The sequence below is a fragment of the Erythrolamprus reginae genome, chromosome Z (assembly GCF_031021105.1).
Source record: "Erythrolamprus reginae isolate rEryReg1 chromosome Z, rEryReg1.hap1, whole genome shotgun sequence".
NCBI lineage: Eukaryota > Metazoa > Chordata > Lepidosauria > Squamata > Dipsadidae > Erythrolamprus > Erythrolamprus reginae.
In genome coordinates, this window is record NC_091963.1 from 3,294,664 (window position 1) to 3,313,002 (window position 18,339).

General features: G+C 44.5%; 1 protein-coding gene across 1 annotated transcript in view; it reads right to left on the minus strand.

Annotated features, from left to right (window-relative positions):
* Window positions 1-3,980: 3,980 nt before the first annotated feature.
* Window positions 3,981-18,339, minus strand: part of WNT9A (Wnt family member 9A) — a 43,435-nt gene continuing 29,076 nt past the window's right edge. The window contains exons 2-4 of the mRNA XM_070726233.1: window positions 16,017-16,276; window positions 13,078-13,340; window positions 3,981-4,464 (exon numbers count right to left, since the gene is read on the minus strand). Of these exons, the coding sequence (XP_070582334.1) occupies window positions 3,991-4,464; window positions 13,078-13,340; window positions 16,017-16,276 (997 nt within the window). The 3' untranslated portion in view covers window positions 3,981-3,990. The remainder of the gene's footprint in view (window positions 4,465-13,077; window positions 13,341-16,016; window positions 16,277-18,339) is intronic.

Below are 18,339 nucleotides of genomic sequence, written 5' to 3' on the forward strand. Positions count from 1 at the left end.
AAGGAGAAGAAGGAGAAGAAGGAGAAGAAGGAGAAGAAGGAGAAGAAGGAGAAGAAGGAGAAGAAGGAGGAGAAGGAGGAGAAGGAGGAGAAGGAGGAGAAGGAGGAGAAGGAGGAGAAGGAGGAGAAGGAGGAGAAGGAGGAGGAGGAGGAGGAGGAGAAGGAGGAGAAGGAGAAGAAGGAGAAGAAGGAGAAGAAGGAGAAGAAGGAGAAGAAGGAGAAGAAGGAGAAGAAGGAGAAGAAGGAGAAGAAGGAGAAGAAGGAGAAGAAGGAGAAGAAGGAGAAGAAGGAGAAGAAGGAGAAGAAGGAGAAGAAGGAGAAGAAGGAGAAGAAGGAGAAGAAGGAGAAGAAGGAGAAGGAAGGAAGGAAGGAAAGAAGAGAAGAGAAGGGAAGGAAGGAACGAGTGCTTACACACTCATACGAGATGAGGCCCAGTTTCATAATACCACATGGAAACCATACAAACTTCTGAAAAGCTTAATAAATAAACGTTCAATATTTAGATCCAGGCACTGGAATATACCCAGACAGATTCATATCCCACCCTTGACATAATGAAAAGAGTCTTTTTAAGGCAGTCTTCGTTTGGTTTTTCCCAATTTGTTGCAACGGAGCTACAGAGGTGGTCGGTAGGGGAAGGAGAATCTTGGGCCCGTAGCTTCAGGAATGGTCTTAAACAGACCATCGTCAAACCTGAGACCAGTTCATAGATATTCCATACCAGTTAACAAGCAACGTCTCAAAGTCAGGAGCTATCTTCCATGTTTCGGTCACTCCTCGGATCCATAAAATGGACCACGCCATCTCGGGACCATTACACCAGTTTTCAAACCAGGCCACCATCTCCTTCTTTATATCCCTGGAGAACTATCACCTCCAAATTCATCCACTCCTGCTTTGAAAGAGGCGGTTGCCGCTTTTTATTATTATTATTAATAATAATATTATTATTATCGCCGTTATTTTGTTCAAAATTGGGCATGAGAGCAGGGATGATTTCCCCAGATGAGAACGTGCAAGGAAGGCTGGAGTGGGGGTCAGAGTAGATGACCTTCAAGGTCCCTTCCCACTCTGTTATTCTATGTTCTAAGGTTTCTGCTCTGCTCTTCCAGCGGGTCAAATTGCAATTCCCCAGAACAAAAAAGAAAGAAAGAAAAAAGAAAGAAATGCAACTCTTGGACCAGTTTTAAAATCACCGTCCGTCACGCATGGATGATTCGCCCAGGAATTTATCAGCTGTTCATCCAAATCCCATTTTGAAGCAAAAAAAAAAAGTATATAAATAAATAGTTGCGTATTTTGTAATATTCACCCAGTTCTCACAGCAGTCGGGCATACAATGTGCTGACCATCACATCTGTACTGGTAGTCCACAACTTAACGACAACAACTGAACCCAAAATTCATGTGGTTAAGTGAGACAGTTGTTAAGGGAGTTTTTGCCCCACGTTAGGACCGTTGTTAAGTGAATTGCTGCTGTTGTTAAGTTGACAATACGGTTGTTTAAACGAATCTGGCTTCCCCATTGACTTTGCTAGGCAGAAGGTCACCAAAGGGGATTCCGTCATAAATGTGAATCACTTGCCAAGCACCCAAATTTTGATCACGTGACAATGGGCAGGCAGCAACAGTCATAAGTGTGAGAAATGTTTTATAGTGCCATTGTTAACTTTGAATGGCACCAAACCGCTGTTAGTCAAGAACTACCTGTACTAGTGACCTAGTCTGCCATTTTGATATTTCTCCCTATACAGTGGTACCTCTACTTACGAACTTAATTCGTTCCGTGACCAGGTTCTTAAGTAGAAAAGTTTGTAAGAAGAAGCCATTTTTCCCATAGGAATCAATGTAAAAACACATAATGCGTGTGATTGGGGGAACCACAGGGAGGGTGGAGGCCCTGTTTCCTCCCGGGAGATTCCTAAAGAGGCCCCACGTAGGCTTCTCCCTGCCTTTTCTAGCTCTGTTTCCTCCCAGGAGATTCCTAGAGAGGTCCCACAGAGGTTTCTCCCTGCCTTTATTGGCCCTTTTGCCTTCCAGGAGATTCCTAGAGAGGCCCCACGGAGGCTTCTCCCTGCCTGTTTCCTCCCAGGAGATTCCTAGAAAGGCCCCAAGGAGGCTTCTCCTTACCTTTTCCAGCCCTGTTTCCTCCCAGGAGTTTCCAAGAGAGGGCCCACAGAGGCTTCTCCCTGCCTTTTTCGGCCCTGCCCCCCCCCCCCCCCCCCCGGAGATTCCTAGAGAGGCCCCACAGAGGCTTCTCCCTGCCTTTTCCGGTCACAGTTTCAGAGGCTCACGTTTGTAAGTGGAAAATGGTTCTGGAGAAGAGGCCAAAAAAATCTTGAACACCCGGTTCTTATCTAGAAAAGTTTGTAAGTAGAGGCATTCGTAAGTAGAGGTACCACTGTATATATATATTTTTCCCCTTCTGATTTACAGGAACAAGAATCGTGTGCTTGTGCAGCTTTTTAGTGGTTTAAGTAATTAAAAAAAAAAAAAAAGCAGGCTCTTAATTCTGCGCAGAGGAAGGCGGGTGAAATGCGATCCTCGGGAGACACACATTCTTGGACGCAGGCGTGCGATCCAGACTGTGGGGGGGAAAAACAAAACGAAGGCCGGATCATCGTTGCGTTTTCTCCGTCTTCTTCCGAAGAGGCCAAAATGGCATTCCCAGCCAGAACGTCACGCTGGTTTTGAGGAGGCCTCGGTTTGCCAACTTGAGGTCATAAGAAGAAGAGAAATCAGGGCAGGACAAACAAACAAAAGCCAAGTCCTATTTTGACCCCGAGACGTCAAAATGCCGGCGGAGAAGATTGCAGGTGCTTTTGGCCGCTAGTGGTTTCCCAAATTCACCAAGTGGAGAGCAAAGGAAGAGAGGCGGCAGGCACACCGGGGGAGGGGGTGGGGATAAGAATAAAATTTAAAAACGAAGGAAGAAACCTCATGACATCTTCGACATCTGCTACAACAAGCTGTTAGAAGGAACGCTGACGAATTGTCTCTGTGTAGTGACTTCTCCAGCTAACGGGACGTGGTTTCTGATTTGGGCTCTCTGGAGCCCGGAAGCTCCATAAATTACTTTTCTTTTTAAAAAATTTTTTTTAAAATCCTTCTAGGGCAGTGATGGTGAACCTTTTTCCCCTCGGGTGCCAAAAGAACATGTGCGTGTGCTGTCGCGCATGTGTGAGTGCCCACACCCATAATTCAAAGCTTAGGGAGGGTGAAAACAGCTTACCCTGCCTCCTGGAGGCCCTCTGGAGGCCAAAAATGGCCTGTTTCCCAACTTCTGATGGGCTCAGTAGGCTCGTGTTTTGCCCTCCCCGAGCTCCAAAGACTTCCCTAGAGCCGAAGGAGGGTAAAAATGCCCTCCATCCCCCTGGGGGCTCTCTGGAAGCCAAAAACGCCCTCCCAGGGCCTCTGTGCAAGCCAAAAATCAGCTGGCTGGCACACACATGCACATTGGAGCTGAGCTATGGCAACAGCTCGCGTGCCAGCAGATATGGCTCCACGTGCCACCTCTGGCACCTGTGCCATAGGTTCGCCATCACTGTTCTAGAACCTTCTTTCTCCTTAGAACGTCTTCTGCAGTTGAAGGTCTTTGGGAGATTGTGGTGGTTGTCCTTCAAAACAAAGTGGAAACGAATCCAGGTCCAAGAGAGTTCTCAGAGGGCGACACAAAGGTGGACAATCCAGCTTTTCCCACAAGGGAAAAATCGCTTCTCGGTCTCCAAGCCGTCATCTTGGATATCGGAAGGGGGATGTCTTCCATTGGTGCTGCTGGCATCCATAACCTCTCTTTGCGGAGAAAGAGGCTGGGGTCAGCAAGGCACGGAACCCCCTCAAAAGTGCTTCCATCGCATCAGGGTTGCGCTTGGCTATCTCGGCCGGACATCCCCGAATTTCGATTTTGGGGTGGGGGGTTTCTGTCTTGAAGAAAAAGGCGTGAGGAGGTTCCATGTCCGAAGTTGTGGGAGGCTCGTCGGAGGCAGCTCCTTCAGTCCTTGCACGTGTAAACCTCCTCCCTCTGCGTACACTGCTTGCACTCCACGTAACAGCACCAGCGGACCTGGCACTGGCACGGCCGAGTGACCACGCGGCTCTGGATGTTGTGTCCCCGGCCGCAGCAGATGCTGTCGCAGTTTTTGTCCTTGTAACATTTCCGCCCGGACGTCCCCGAGGAGAACCGGCTGTGCAAGCAAAAGCTGGGGGAGTCGTCCAGGTAAACCAGATCTGTAGTTCTGGGGATCTGGTCTCCGTGTCCCAGGATGGACTTCTTGGGCGGGGAGATGTCGCCTTCCCCCGTGGCCTCGTTGGTGGTGCTGACCACTTTGAGGGCCGTCTCGTACTTCTGCTTGAGCTGCTTGCCGATCTCGTGGAACGGGGAGAGCTGGCGCCAACACGTCCGGACGGTACACGAGCCGGAAACCCCGTGGCATTTACAGGTGGTCTCCACTCCCGCTTTGATGACCTGCGGAGAGAGAGAGAGAGAGAGAAACAAAGGACACCAAAAGGATTTCTGAAAGAGGGACCAGGACAAAAATGTTACGGCATTGAATGCTTACGATGACAGATACGTACATGGCTCTTAAGGCTGTGTGGGCCCTGTGTAGGCCTGACTCGTGATGTAAACATCAGCTTCCAGCAAATATACATTTTATCTATCTATCTATCCATCCAGTCTATCTATCTATCTATCTATCCATCCAGTCTGTCTGTCTATCTATCTCTATCTATCTATCTATCTATCTATCTATCTATCTATATCTATCTATCTATCTATCTATCTATCTATCTATCTATATATCTATATATCTATCTATTCATCCATCCAGTCTATCTATCTATCTATCTATCTATCTATCTATCTATCTATCTATCTATCTATCTATCTATCTATCTATCTATCCAGTCTGTCTGTCTGTCTGTCTGTCTGTCTGTCTGTCTGTCTGTCTGTCTGTCTATCTATCTATCTATCTATCTATCTATTCATCCATCCAGTCTATCTATCTATCTATCCATCCAGTCTGTCTGTCTGTCTGTCTGTCTCTCTCTCTCTCTCTCTCTCTCTCTCTATCTATCTATCTATCTATTCATCCATCCAGTCTATCTATCTATCTATCCATCCAGCCTGTCTGTCTGTCTGTCTGTCTGTCTGTCTGTCTGTCTGTCTCTCTCTCTCTCTCTCTCTCTCTCTCTATCTATCTATCTATCTATCTATCTATCTATCATGAAGCCAAAAGCACCATATATCGTAAATCAGAACCAAGTGATGATGGGATGCCACAAACAGTTATAACGCCACCCAGAGTCGCTTTGTTTCGAGATGGATGGCAAAAGACAGGAAGGAAGAGGAAGGAAGGGAGGGAAAAAGGAAGAAGGAAGAAAAAGGAAAGAAGGAGAGAAGGAAAGAAGGGGGGAAAAAGAAAGAAAGAAAGAAAGAAAGAAAGAAAGAAAGAAAGAAAGAAAGAAAGAAAGAAAGAAAGAAAGAAAGACTGGTTGCCAAACCATCCCAAATGTGAACATGAAACCAAGTAGACACCAGAGTATAACTTCAAATCTTGTGTCTTTTGGGGCAGGATGTGTCTTATAACTTTGAAACAACCTAGACTACCTTCTGCATTCTAGTCTATCAGCCAACTGACCCCTTCGGCACTCTCTCCAAAAATTGGAAGCCCATGCTCAATTCACTGGCTTAAGTTTTCCAAAACATTTAATTTATTTATTTAAAAAATGTAGATATATAGCTATCCCATTACACACTGGTGACTCCAGGAGTCTTAGATGTGGGTGTGGGGTTTTTGACTCTATATTTGGATTGGATTAGATCACAAATGAGCAAATACAACAGCTATACCAGCCACTTTTAAGCTCAAAATTTTGGTTGCTAAGCGTGACAAAGATTGTGAACTTTTCCTACGTTTTACGACATTTCTTGCCACCGTTGTTAAGTGAATCTGACTTCCCCATGGAAGGTCACAAAAGGGGACCATGTGACATACACACACACACACACACACACACACACACACACACACACAAACTACTACTGTAACGCTCTCTACATGGGGCTACCAGTGTTGGTCATTACCTATAAAGCCCTTCATGGCACTGGACCAGGATATCTGCGAGACTGCCTTCTGCCGCACGAATCCCAGCGGCCGGTCAGGTCCCACAGAGTTGGTCTTCTCTGGGTCCCGTCAAATAAACAATATTGTCTGGTGGGACACAGGGGAAGAGTCTTCTCTGTGGCGGCTCTGACCCTCTGGAATGAGCTCCCTCCAGAGATTAGAACTGCCCCCACCCTCCTTGCCTTTCGTAAGCTCCTTATCAAGCCTGGGGGAACTGAGACATCTCCCCCTGCCTATGTAGTTTTTGTGCATGATATGACTGTATGTATGTTTTTTATATTGGGGTTCCTTGCTTTTTAGATTTTTTAAATGTACAATTGTTATTTTAGATTCTAATTATTACATTTGTCATTATGTATTGTTTTTATCACTATTGTGAGCTGCAATGAGTCTACGGAGAGGGGCGGCATACAAATCTAATTAATAATAATAATAATAATAATAATAATAATAATAATAATAATAATAATAATAATAATAAACACACAGGCACCTCGGGCATGGTAAACACAAGTCAGTTGTGTCAACCATTCAAATTTTGATCACATGGCCACAGGAGTGGCTGCAACGGTCACAAGTGTGAACGGTCTCTTTTTCCAACACCGTTGTAACTTTGAGCAAATGGTCATAAATTGAGGACTCTCTGCATTGTTTTCTTTCTTCTGCATGAGGTTTGCTTCTGAATTTCGGCAATGTGAAAATTCCTCTTGCGATAATTCTCGACGCTGCGAGAAATGTCTGGAGAGATTCCTCCTGACTTCGCCGTTTTTATTTTAATTTTTATAATTTTTTTTTTTTGCAACATTCTTGGTCTCGGATGGCAACTTGGCAGCAAGCAGATTAAATCCCCCTCCCCGCCAATCTCTTTTACGGTATGCATTTCAACTCCGGTTGCCAAGACCAGTTTATCTGGCATGCAACGGGAGCTAATTGGTTAGCAGGACTTCTGCAAAACTTTTGCTTGGGGTATCGCGGTGGGGGATGGGGGAGGAGGGGGGAGGCGGCTTTGTTATAAGGATCAGAATTTTTTATTTTTTTAAAAAAGCAATTTTTGCTCTTTACATCGGAGCCATTTGGGGCAGGATGAGAAGGGATTAAAACAGCAGGGAGAACAAGACCTCAGTGATATGAAACTTGGTGATTGTTTTCTATTTTAGAAACATAGAAGATTGAACGGCAGAAAAAGGCCTCCTGGTCCATCTAGTCTGCCCTTATACTATTTCCTGTATTTTATCTTAGGATGGATCTATGTTTATCGCAGGCACGTTTACATTCAGTGACTGTGGATTGACCACATCTGCTGGAAGTTTGTTCCAAGCATCTACTACTCTTTCAGTCAAATAATATTTTCTCGTGTTGCTTCTGATCTTTCTCCCAACTAACTTCAGATTGTGTCCCCCTGTACTTGTCTTCACTTTCCTATTAAAAACACTTCCCTCCTGGACCTTGTTGAACCCTTTAACATATTTAAATGTTTGGATCATTTTATTCAGAATAACAGAAAAGGGACTTTGGAGGTCTTCTAGTCCAGCCCCCTGTTTAGGCAGGAAGTGTGTAATATTTCAGACAAATGATTGTTCAATCTCTTCATTGAAAATCTTGAGAGATTTGGGCATCCTTTCTGGAAGCAAGTCATTTCCCTGATTTGTTTGTTTATGTATGTATGTATGTATGTATGTATGTATGTATGTATGTATTTATTTATGTATGTATGTATGTATGTATGTATTTATGTATGTATGTATGTATTTATTTATGTATGTATGTATGTATTTATGTATGTATGTATGTATGTATGTATTTATGTATGTATGTATGTATGTATGTATTTATTTATGTATGTATGTATGTATTTATGTATTTATTTATGTATTTATTTATTTATTTATTTTGTCCAATACACAATGAGGGTTTTAGTGGATATATATCTATATACATATAGTAAAATACATGATGAAGGTTATAGAGGAGATACCCATGGTAAAATATATCTAAGAAATAATAGAAAAGAAGGTATAGGAATAGAACATATCAATGAAAGAATAGAAGAAGAGACATAGGAATAGAAGAAAGGTATAGGAGATATAGGAGAGCAATAGGACAGGGGACGGAAGGCACTCTAGTGCACTTGTACTCGCCCCTTACTGACCTCTTAGGAATCTGGAGAGGTCAACCGTAGATAATCTAAGGGTAAAGTGTTGGGGGTTTGGGGATGACACTATGGAGTCCGGTAATGAGTTCCACGCTTCGACAACTCGGTTGCTGAAGTCATATTTTTTACAGTCAAGTTTGGAGCGGTTAATATTAAGTTTAAATCTGTTGTGTGCTCTTGTGTTGTTGTGGTTGAAGCTGAAGTAGTCACCGACAGGCAAGACGTTGCAGCATATGATCTTGTGGGCAATACTTAGATCTTGTTTAACGCATCTTAGTTCTAGGCTTTCTAGGCCCTGCTTAGGACAGATGTTTATCCAACATCTGCTTTAAAAACTCCAGTGTTGGGGCATTCACAACTTCTGGTTCCATGGATTAATTGTTCTGAGTGTCAGGAAATTTCTTCTAAGTTCTAAGTTACTTCTCTCTTTGTTTATAATAATAAAAACAGAGTTGGAAGGGACCTTGGAGGTCTTCTAGTCCAACCCCCTGCTTAGGCAGATAACCCCTACACTACTTCAGAGAAATGGTTATCCAACATCTGCTTAAAAGCTTCCAGGGTTGGGGCATTCACAACTTCTGGAGGCAAGCTGTTCCACTGATCAATCGTTCTGAAAGTCAGGAAATTTCTCCTTAGTTCCAAGTTGCTTCTCTCCTTGTTTAGTTTCCACCCATTGCTTCTTGTCCTACAACACAATCCATTCAACAGTTCCAAGAAGGCTCCACATCCATTTGAGTCACTCAGGTGACCATGAAGACACAAGTAAACCTCGAAGCGGCCCCAATGACCCTCTAAAAGGATGGAAATGACCAGTTTTGTCTGCAAAGAATATAAATCTTTCCATGCAGCCAGAACTGAAGAATCTCCTTGGATGAGAAGCAAAACTCTTTCAAAGAAAAGAAAAGAGAAATTCCAGTTGCCTCTTCAAAAAAAAAAAAAATGCATTTTTTGGGTGTTTCTCGGTATTTTTTATTTCTTCCTTCCTCTTCTTGCTTTTTGCCCTGGGTTTCTCCTTCCTCCTCCTCTTTGGGTACCCCTTTCATGAAACGTTGAGTGCATTAAAACACGTGGCAGACTCCAAGTTCAGGAAAAGCTTTTAATTAAAAAGAGGAAGAAGAAGAAGAAGAAAAGGCTGTCTCCTGGGGTTCTGTTAAGCTTCATTGAAATTGACATTTTTTAACTCCGTCTCTCTGGAGCGTTGCTAAATTCCTTAATCCCTGAGAAGAGCTGAGATTTCGGGGGAGGAGATTGTTAATTGGAGGCGCTTTGACTCAATGACCATGGAGACGAATTCAGGAAACCCACCCACCCCAAAAGCAAAAACAGGTAGTAGTATTTGACTTACACTCGTTCATTTAATGGCCGTCTGAAGTTACGACGGCACTTAAAAAGGAGGCTCAGGGCCATATTTTTCACATTTATGACATCTTCATGATCGTACGATCAAAATTGACACGCTGGGCAACTGACTCAGACTTATGACGGTTGCAGTATCCCAGGGTCACCTGATCCGCTTTTGCAACCTTCTTACAAGAAAAATATCGACAGAGAACTTCATTCAATTGACAACCATGTGACTAACTAAGCCAAATGCAGGGATTGGCTTAACAACCGTGGTCGTAAAATGGGGCAAAACTCGCTTAACAACTGTCTCAGCAACAGGAATTTTAGGGTCAATTGTGGTCTTAAATTGAGGGTTGTGTTAGAATATTCATGGACTGGGAGAGCCATGTTAACAAAGTCGGCCAATGAATAGGCATAACAACTGAGTCAGCTATGGGAGCTAACCACATCTGAGTCTGTGCAAAGAATCGAAACTGAGAAGCTTAAGGCTGGGCGTGGCTCAGTCTGCACTCTCCTCCCTGTGCTTGTCTGCTCTGCTGAAATGAAACTAACTCTCCTGCTTGTGTTTACTTGAAGAAATAATCTGCTAATGGTATTGTAAATTCATCTGTTATGATGTTTATGAAGAGGTTTGTGAATTGTATTAGATTTGTTACATTGTTGTTATTGTTGTGAGCCGTCCCGAGTCTTCGGAGAGGGGCGGCATACAAATCTAATTATTATTATTATTATTATTATTATTATTATTATTATTAATAATAATAATAATAATAATAATAATAATAATAATAATAATAATAATCCAGCTGTATCAGTCATCTGTGTGTGCTTCTGGTTTTGGTTTTTATGCAACAAACCTGAATAGATTACTTCAACAATCAAAGGCCACTGCAATATTTATGGTTGATATAAATTTATTCTATGAAACAGTGCAGGAATTCTTGCAGACTGAAGGATGCCCTTTGTCATTTAGCCATTTCAAGACTGGATGACAAAATCATAGTCATACATTTACATAGGCACCACACCTGGTCCTTGACTCACGACCACAAGGGAAGCAGAATTCCCATGCTAAACAAGAGGTCGGTGAAGTGAGATCCATCTGATTTTACGACCCCCTTTTTTGCCACTAACATTAAATAAATCACTGCAATTGTCAAGGGAATCAGATGATCCTTAAGTGAGTTTGAGCTCCTCCCATTATATTTGCTTGATGGAAGTGAGCTTGCAAGGGAAGAGAAAGGAGACAGTGAAGAAGGAGAAGGAGAAGAGAAAGGTGAGAGGAGGAGGAGGAGGAAAAGGAGAAGAGAAAGGTGAGAGGATGAGGAGGAGGAAAAGGAGAAGAGAAAGGAGAGGGGAGGAGGAGGAGGAGAAGAAGAGGAAGAGAAAGGAGATAGAGAAAGAGGAGAAGTAGAAGAGAAATGAGAGAGAGGAGGAGAGAAAAGAGAGAGAAAAAGGAGGAGAAGAGAAAGGAGAGAGAGAAGAAGGAATAGGAGAAGGAGAAGAGAAAGGGGAGAAGAGGAGGAGGAGGGAAAGGAGAAGAGAAAGGAGAGGGAAGGAGGAGGAGGAGAGGAAGAGGAAGGAGATAGAGAAAGAGGAGAAGTAAAAGAGAAATGAGGGAGAGGAGGAGGAGAGAAAAGAGAGAGAAGAAGGAGGAGAAGAGAAAGGAGACAGAGAAGGAGGAGAAGAAGGAGAGAAAGGAGACAGAGAAGAAGGAAAAGGAGAAGAGAAAGGGGAGAAGAGGAGGAGGAGGAAAAGGAGAAGAGAAAGGAGAGGGAAGGAGGAGGAGAAGAGGAAGAGGAGATAGAGAAAGAGGAGAAGGAGATAGAGAAAGAGGAGAAGGAGAAGAGAAAGGAGAGAGAGGAGGAGAAGAAGACAGAGAGAAAGGAGGAGAAGAGAAAGGAGAGAGAGGAGGAGGAGGAGAGAGAGAAGGAGAAAGAGAGGAAGAGAAAGGAGAGAGAGAAGGGGGAAGGAGAAGGAAAAGAGAAAGGAGAGGGAAGGAGAAGGAAAATGAGATCAGAAAGAAGAGAGAGAAGAAGAAGGAGAGGAGGAAGAGAAAGGAAAAAGAGAAGGAATAGAGAAAGGAGAGAGGAGGAGGAGGAGGAGAAGGAGGAGGAGAAGAGAAAGGTGAGAGGAGGAGGAGGAGGAAAAGGAGAAGAGAAAGGAGAGGGAAGGAGGAGGAGAAGAAGAGGAAGAGGAAGGAGATAGAGAAAGAGGAGAAGTAGAAGAGAAATGAGAGAGAGGAGGAGAGAAAAGAGAGAGAAAAAGGAGGAGAAGAGAAAGGAGAGAGAGGAGGAGGAGGAGGAGAGAAAGGAGACAGAGAAGGAGGAATAGGAGAAGGAGAAGAGAAAGGGGAGAAGAGGAGGAGGAGGGAAAGGAGAAGAGAAAGGAGAGGGAAGGAGGAGGAGGAGAGGAAGAGGAAGGAGATAGAGAAAGAGGAGAAGTAAAAGAGAAATGAGGGAGAGGAGGAGGAGGAGAGAGAAAGAGAGAGAAAAGGGAGGAGAAGAGAAAGGAGAGAGAGAAGGAGGAGAAGAAGAGAGGAGAGAAAGGAGACAGAGAAGAAGGAAAAGGAGAAGAGAAAGGGGAGAAGAGGAGGAGGAGGAGGAAAAGGAGAAGAGAAATGAGAGGGAAGGAGGAGGAGAAGAGGAAGAGGAGATAGAGAAAGAGGAGAAGGAGATAGAGAAAGAGGAGAAGGAGAAGAGAAAGGAGAGAGAGGAGGAGGAGAAGACAGAGAGAAAGGAGGAGAAGAGAAAGGAGAGAGAGGAGGAGGAGAGAGAGAGAGAAGGAGAAAGAGAGGAAGAGAAAGGAGAGAGAGAAGGGGGAAGGAGAAGGAAAAGAGGAGAGGAGAAGGAGAAGGAAAATGAGATCAGAAAGAAGAGAGAGAAGAAGAAGGAGAGGAAGAAGAGAAAGGAAAAAGAGAAGGAATAGAGAAAGGAGAGAGGAGGAGGAGGAGAAGAAGGAGAGAGGAAGAGAAAGGAGAGAGAGAAGGTGGAAAAGGAGAAGGAACAGAGAAGGAGAAGATGAAGGAGAGGGAGAAGAAGGGGAAGAGGGAGAAGAAGAAGGAAGAACAGGGAGGGGAAGAAGAAGAAGAGGAAGTCAAGGAAGAAGAGGAGGGAAGATGGGTCAATGACTCTAACCATGGGTGTACCTGGAGAACATCTGAGGAAGGTACTTGCCAAGAGTCAACACTGACTTAAAAGCACATCTTTGATCAAGATGAACTGAATGAAGAACCATGAAGACGTGCCAACTGCCTTCCACCCAGGGATAGACTCCTGTGGGTATGGTCAGGTAGGCAGACGTTTTTCAGGGTAGCAGGGTGCTCGGCCAACCTTTCCTCCATCTAAATTTTTCTTGGTGGCCCTCAACAACCTCCCCCTGGCAGTCTTCTCCAGTTCCTCAAGGGCCTACTTCTACCACAGCTATGGCCCACAACAACCATCGCCAGGACACTTACCTTCATCCCCACCAAATTGTTGTGGAAGTCCACCCGAGCTCGCAGGTCCTTGTTGGACTTCTTCCCCAGGAACTCTTTGACAAACTTGTTGCTGTATTTGAGATTGTCCCCACATCCGCCCCACTGCCACGCTTCGCGGTTCTCCAAGTCTGGGGCTTCGTCACAAGTGCAGCGCTCCATTCGTCCAGCGCTGCAGGCTTTGGCCATGGCGTGGGTCAGTCCCGCCGAAGAGATGGCATAAAGGAAGGCGGTCTCCTTAAACCCTGCGGAGGAAGACGACAACGCTGTTAGCACACCGAATGGCTCCCTTAGAGCGGTATCGCCCAGCCCTGACCATTATGAGATGGGTGGACTTCAACTCCCAGAATTCCTCAGAATTCCTCGCAAGATTTAAGACAGGTGGACTTCAACTCCCAGAATTCCCCAGCCAGCATGTTTGAAGATGGGTGGACTGCAACTCCCAGAATGCCTCTGCCAGCATGCTTTAAGAGGAGAAGACTACAACTCCCAGAATTCCCCAGCCAGGATCCCTGAAGACAGGTGGACCTCAACTCCCAGAATTCCCCAGCCAACATGTTTGAATATGGGTGGACTTCAACTCCAGGATTCTCGAGCCAGAAAGCTTGAAGATGTGTGGACTTCAATTCCCAGAATGCCTCTGCCAACATGCTTTAAGAGGAGAAGACTACAACTCCCAGAATTCCCCAGCCAGGAGCCTTGAAGACAGGTGGACTTCAACTCCCAGAATTCCCCGGACAGCATGTTTGAAGATAGGTGGATTTCAATTCCCAGAATTCTCCAACCACAGCCAGAAAGCTTGAAGATGTGTGGACTTCAACTCCCAGAATGCCTCTGCCAGCATGCTTTAAGAGGGGAAGACCACAACTCCCAGAACTCATCAGCCAGCTTGCTTGGAGATGGATGGACGTCAATTCCCAGAATTCCCTGTCTAGTGGTAGCCAAAGTCAAGACATTCTTGATTATAGGTTGCCTTCATCAAGCAACTGTAATCAAGTCTTCCCATTACAGTCATTTGTTGCAGAAGTTCCTAAAAGGATGAAAATTTCCTGGAAACTAGACAATTTTTAGCAAGAGAAACAATGACCACGAGATATTAAAAACATGGTAACAAGCTTGTATACTTAGTAGCAAGTATACAAAGTTCAGTTACAGGACTACAGAGGGGTTGATATCCCTGTCATGAAACCCTTTTTTGAGTCATTTGTAACTTCAAATGGTCTTTAAAGGAATCGTTGTAAACAAGGACTATCTTTACAAACATTCCTCCCCTCATTTCTAGCACTGATGATGATCCCTAGCTGGGTCATGAAACATCTACAAGAAAACGACCAAGCTCAGAGAGAATCGACAATACCCCACAGAAAGAGAAACCAAGATAAGCAGGGATTGACACCAGACAAACTATCAAGCAGAAAAGAGTGTCTTAGTCAAGGGGAAAATCACACCTGTGCCAACACGGGCAGGGCAACCTATTACAGGTAAATTGGAGAAAACAACACACTGGTTAGCAGTGATGATGTTACATAACTGGATCATGAAATATCTACAAGGGAATAACCAACTTCAGAGACCATCAATGACCCCACAATTCTCCTCCTCCTCCTACCACCTCTTCCTCCTCCTGCTTCTTATTCCTCCTCCTCCTCTTACTCTTATTCTTCTTCTACCTCATCTTCCTCATCCTTCTCCCTGCAAGCCATACTCCCTTTCTGCCCTGAGTATATTAGTTAGTTGGGTCATGAGATGTCTGCAAGAAAACCAATGACCCGACAGCAGCAGCAGCAGCCGTAGTAGTAGTAGTAGTAGTAGTAGTAGTAGTAGTAGTAGTAGTACCAGTCGTCTTCTTTTTCTTCTTTTTCCTCCTCCTCCTCCTTCTTCTCCTTCTCCTTCTTCCTTGTTCCTTCTTCCTCCTCCTCCTCCTCCTGCTCTTTCTCTTCTGCCTTTATTTTTCTTCCTCTTCTTCCTTGTCTTCTTCTCCTCCTCTTCCTCTCCCCCTCCTCCTCCACCTTCTCCTCCTTGCAAATCATACTCCCTTCCTGTCCTAATGCCCTATTAGCTAGTTATGTGATGAAATGTCTGCAAGAAAACCAAGGATCCTACAGTAGTAGTAGTAGCAGTAGTAGTAGTAGTAGTGTGATAGTAGTAGTAGTAGTAGTAGCAGCAGCAGCAATCTTCTTCCTTCTCCTCCTCCTGCTCTTTCTCTTCTTTTTTCTTTCTTCTTCCTTGTTTTCCTCCTCCTCCCTCTCATTCTCCCTTCCTGCTCTGATGATATTAGCTAGTTGGGTCATGAAATGTCTTCAAGGAAACCAAGGATCCTACAGTAGTAGTAGTAGTAGTAGTAGTAGTAGTAGCAGCAGCAGCAGCAGCAGCAGTCTTCTTCTTCCTCCTCCTCTTCCTGCTCTTCTTTTTTCTTTCTTCTTCCTTGTCTTCCTCCTCCTCCCTTCCTGCCGTGATGATATTAGCTAGTTGGGTCATGAAATATCTGCAGGGAAACCAACGACTCTACAGTAGTAATAATAGTAAATAGTAGTAGTAGTAGTCTTCCTCCTCCTCCTCCTGTTCTTCCTCTTCTTTTGTCTTCTTCCTCTTCCTCCTTCTCCCTGCACACCATAAATCCTTCCTACCCTGATGGTATTAGCTAATGGGGTTATCAAATGTCTGTAGGAAAGCCAAGGACTCTACAGTACTCACCTTCTTCTTCCCCTTACTTTCCTCCTCCTCCTCCTCCTCTCCACACACCCCACTCCCTTCTAAAACTGATGACGATACCTAGTTGGGTCCTGAAACGTTTGCAAGGAAACCCCCCAAGACCTGAGAGCACCAGGGACCTTTACAGTCCTACTACTACTACTACTACTATTAAGGTCATAAGTCGAGGATGGACTGCCCTCCTCCCCTCCCTCCCCCCCCCCACTAACCTCTCTTCAGCAGGCTGGCCCTATAGCGCCCTTCCAGGCTGCAGTTCCACCTCTCGAAGCGGAACTGGTACTGGCACTCCAGGGCGCTCATGCTGATGGCTTCCATGAGGGTCTCGGCCACTCCAGGGTCCCTCCGGCACATCCGCCGCTGCTTCTTCTCCAGCTTCAGGCGGTCGCAGACCTTGTAGTGGGCCTTGATGGCCGCCTCCTCCATTTCCGTGGTCAGAGGGAGGATGGTCAAAGGCTCGTTGCCCGTCAGCCTGGCCGGAGGGAGAGGGGAGGAGGGGGAGAGAGGAAGGAGAATGGCATTGAGTCATCCAAAGGGCATCCTTAAGTCCAGGTGAGCCTGTCTGTCTGTCTGTTTCTCTCTATCCCACCTTTGTGACTTTTATCAAAAATCAAAGCTGCCTTTCATGACTAAGGCGGGACTAGAACTCACCGTCTCCTAGTGATTGTTTGTTTGTTTGTTTTATTTTATTTTATTTTATTTTATTTTATTTATTTATTTTATTTATTTTATTTATTTTATTTATTTTATTTATTTTATTTATTTTATTTATTTTATTTATTTTATTTATTTTATTTATTTTATTTATTTTATTTATTTTATTTATTTTATTTATTTTATTTATTTTATTTATTTTATTTATTTTATTTATTTTATTTATTTTATTTATTTTATTTATTTTATTTATTTTATTTATTTTATTTATTTTATTTATTTTATTTATTTTATTTATTTTATTTTATTTATTTGTCCAATACACAATACATATTGAAGAGAAGTCAACTCAATACATATTGAAGAAGAAGCCAGCCAGCTGCCTTTCGTGGCTAACAAGGGATTTGAACTTATTGTCTCCTGATGATTGGCCCAAAGTCACCCAGCTGCCTTTCATGCCTAAGGGGGGAGTAGAATTCACAGTCTCCTAGTCATTGGCCCAAAGTCACCTAGCTGCCTTTTATGCCTAAGGCGAAACTACAACTCACCGTCTCCTGCTGATTGGCCCAGAACCACCCAATTGGCTTTTGTTTCAAAGGCGGGACTAGAACTCATTGTCTCCTGGTGATTGGCCCAAAGTCACCCAGCTGCCTTTCATGCCTAAGGCGGGACTAGAACTCAACGACTCCTGGTGATTGGCCCAAAGTCACCCACCTGCCTTTCATGCCTAAGGCGGAACCACAACTCACCGTCTCCTGGTGATTGGCCCAGAACCACCCAATTGGTTTTTGTTTCTAAGGGAGGACTAGAACTCGCTGTCTGCTGGTGATTGGGCCAAACCCACCCAGCTGGCTTTCCTGGCTAATTCAGGACTAGAACTCACCATCTCCTGGTGATTGGCCCAGAATCAGCCAGCTGCCTTTCATGCCTTTCATACTTTCACTGAAGTTGTTAAGTGAATTTCCCACTGACTTTGCTTGTCACAGAAGAAAGTCACATGACCCTGGGACATTGCAACCATCCTAAATATTAACCAGTTGCCAAGTGTCCGAACTTTGATCACGTGATCTTGGGGCTGCTGCAAAGGGTAAACATTGGTCGCAACAAGCCACCTTTTTCATTGCCGTTACAACTTTGAACGGTCCCTAAATAAAGTCGAGGAAAACATGCACTGTAGGGAATTTTTTTAAAAAAAATGGTTTCTCCATTACAGAACTCTAGTAGAGTAGAGAAACCCGCCCCCTCGACACTGATTGGCTGCTGAGTTCAAGCCACACCCAACTCAGCCAATAGGAAAGGCAAATGGAATATCAGGCGCTGCATTTCCAAAACCGAGAAGCGGTGCAGCATTCGAACTCGGCACCTAGGTTCCCAACAGGCTGGGCAGCAAATGACGCTATGAAAATAAAGTCATATTTGGCCATTACAGGTCAAGCTGGCATTCCAGGAAAATAAATGAGAGTTTTTGCCCACCCTCCATGCACAGACGTGCGTCTTGCACACCCGGCGAGAAGCTGGAGCGGTAACTCTGGAGGGGTTCCCACTAACCAGGATTCCTGGCTTGGTTGCCTGCAGGTTCCAGGCTGACGTCCAGGCAGGGGCCTGGTCCGGGCAAAGAATCAGTAAAAATATATCAAAACCCAAAGACATTCCTTTGCGGGGGAAATCCAGAAACGGTTGCCTTGTGCGCCAAAACCAGGAGGAATAAATCCAAACCCCCAAAAATTGGGATGGAAAAAAAGACACGTCATTCTGAAGTCTTCCCCCAGCCTTCCTTCCTAGGGGTGGGCCGTCCTCGACTTATGATGGGAAGGGGATCCAAAATTTCTGCTGCTAAGCGAGGCAGTGAGCTTTATTACACCATGATAAGGCCCCTCTGGC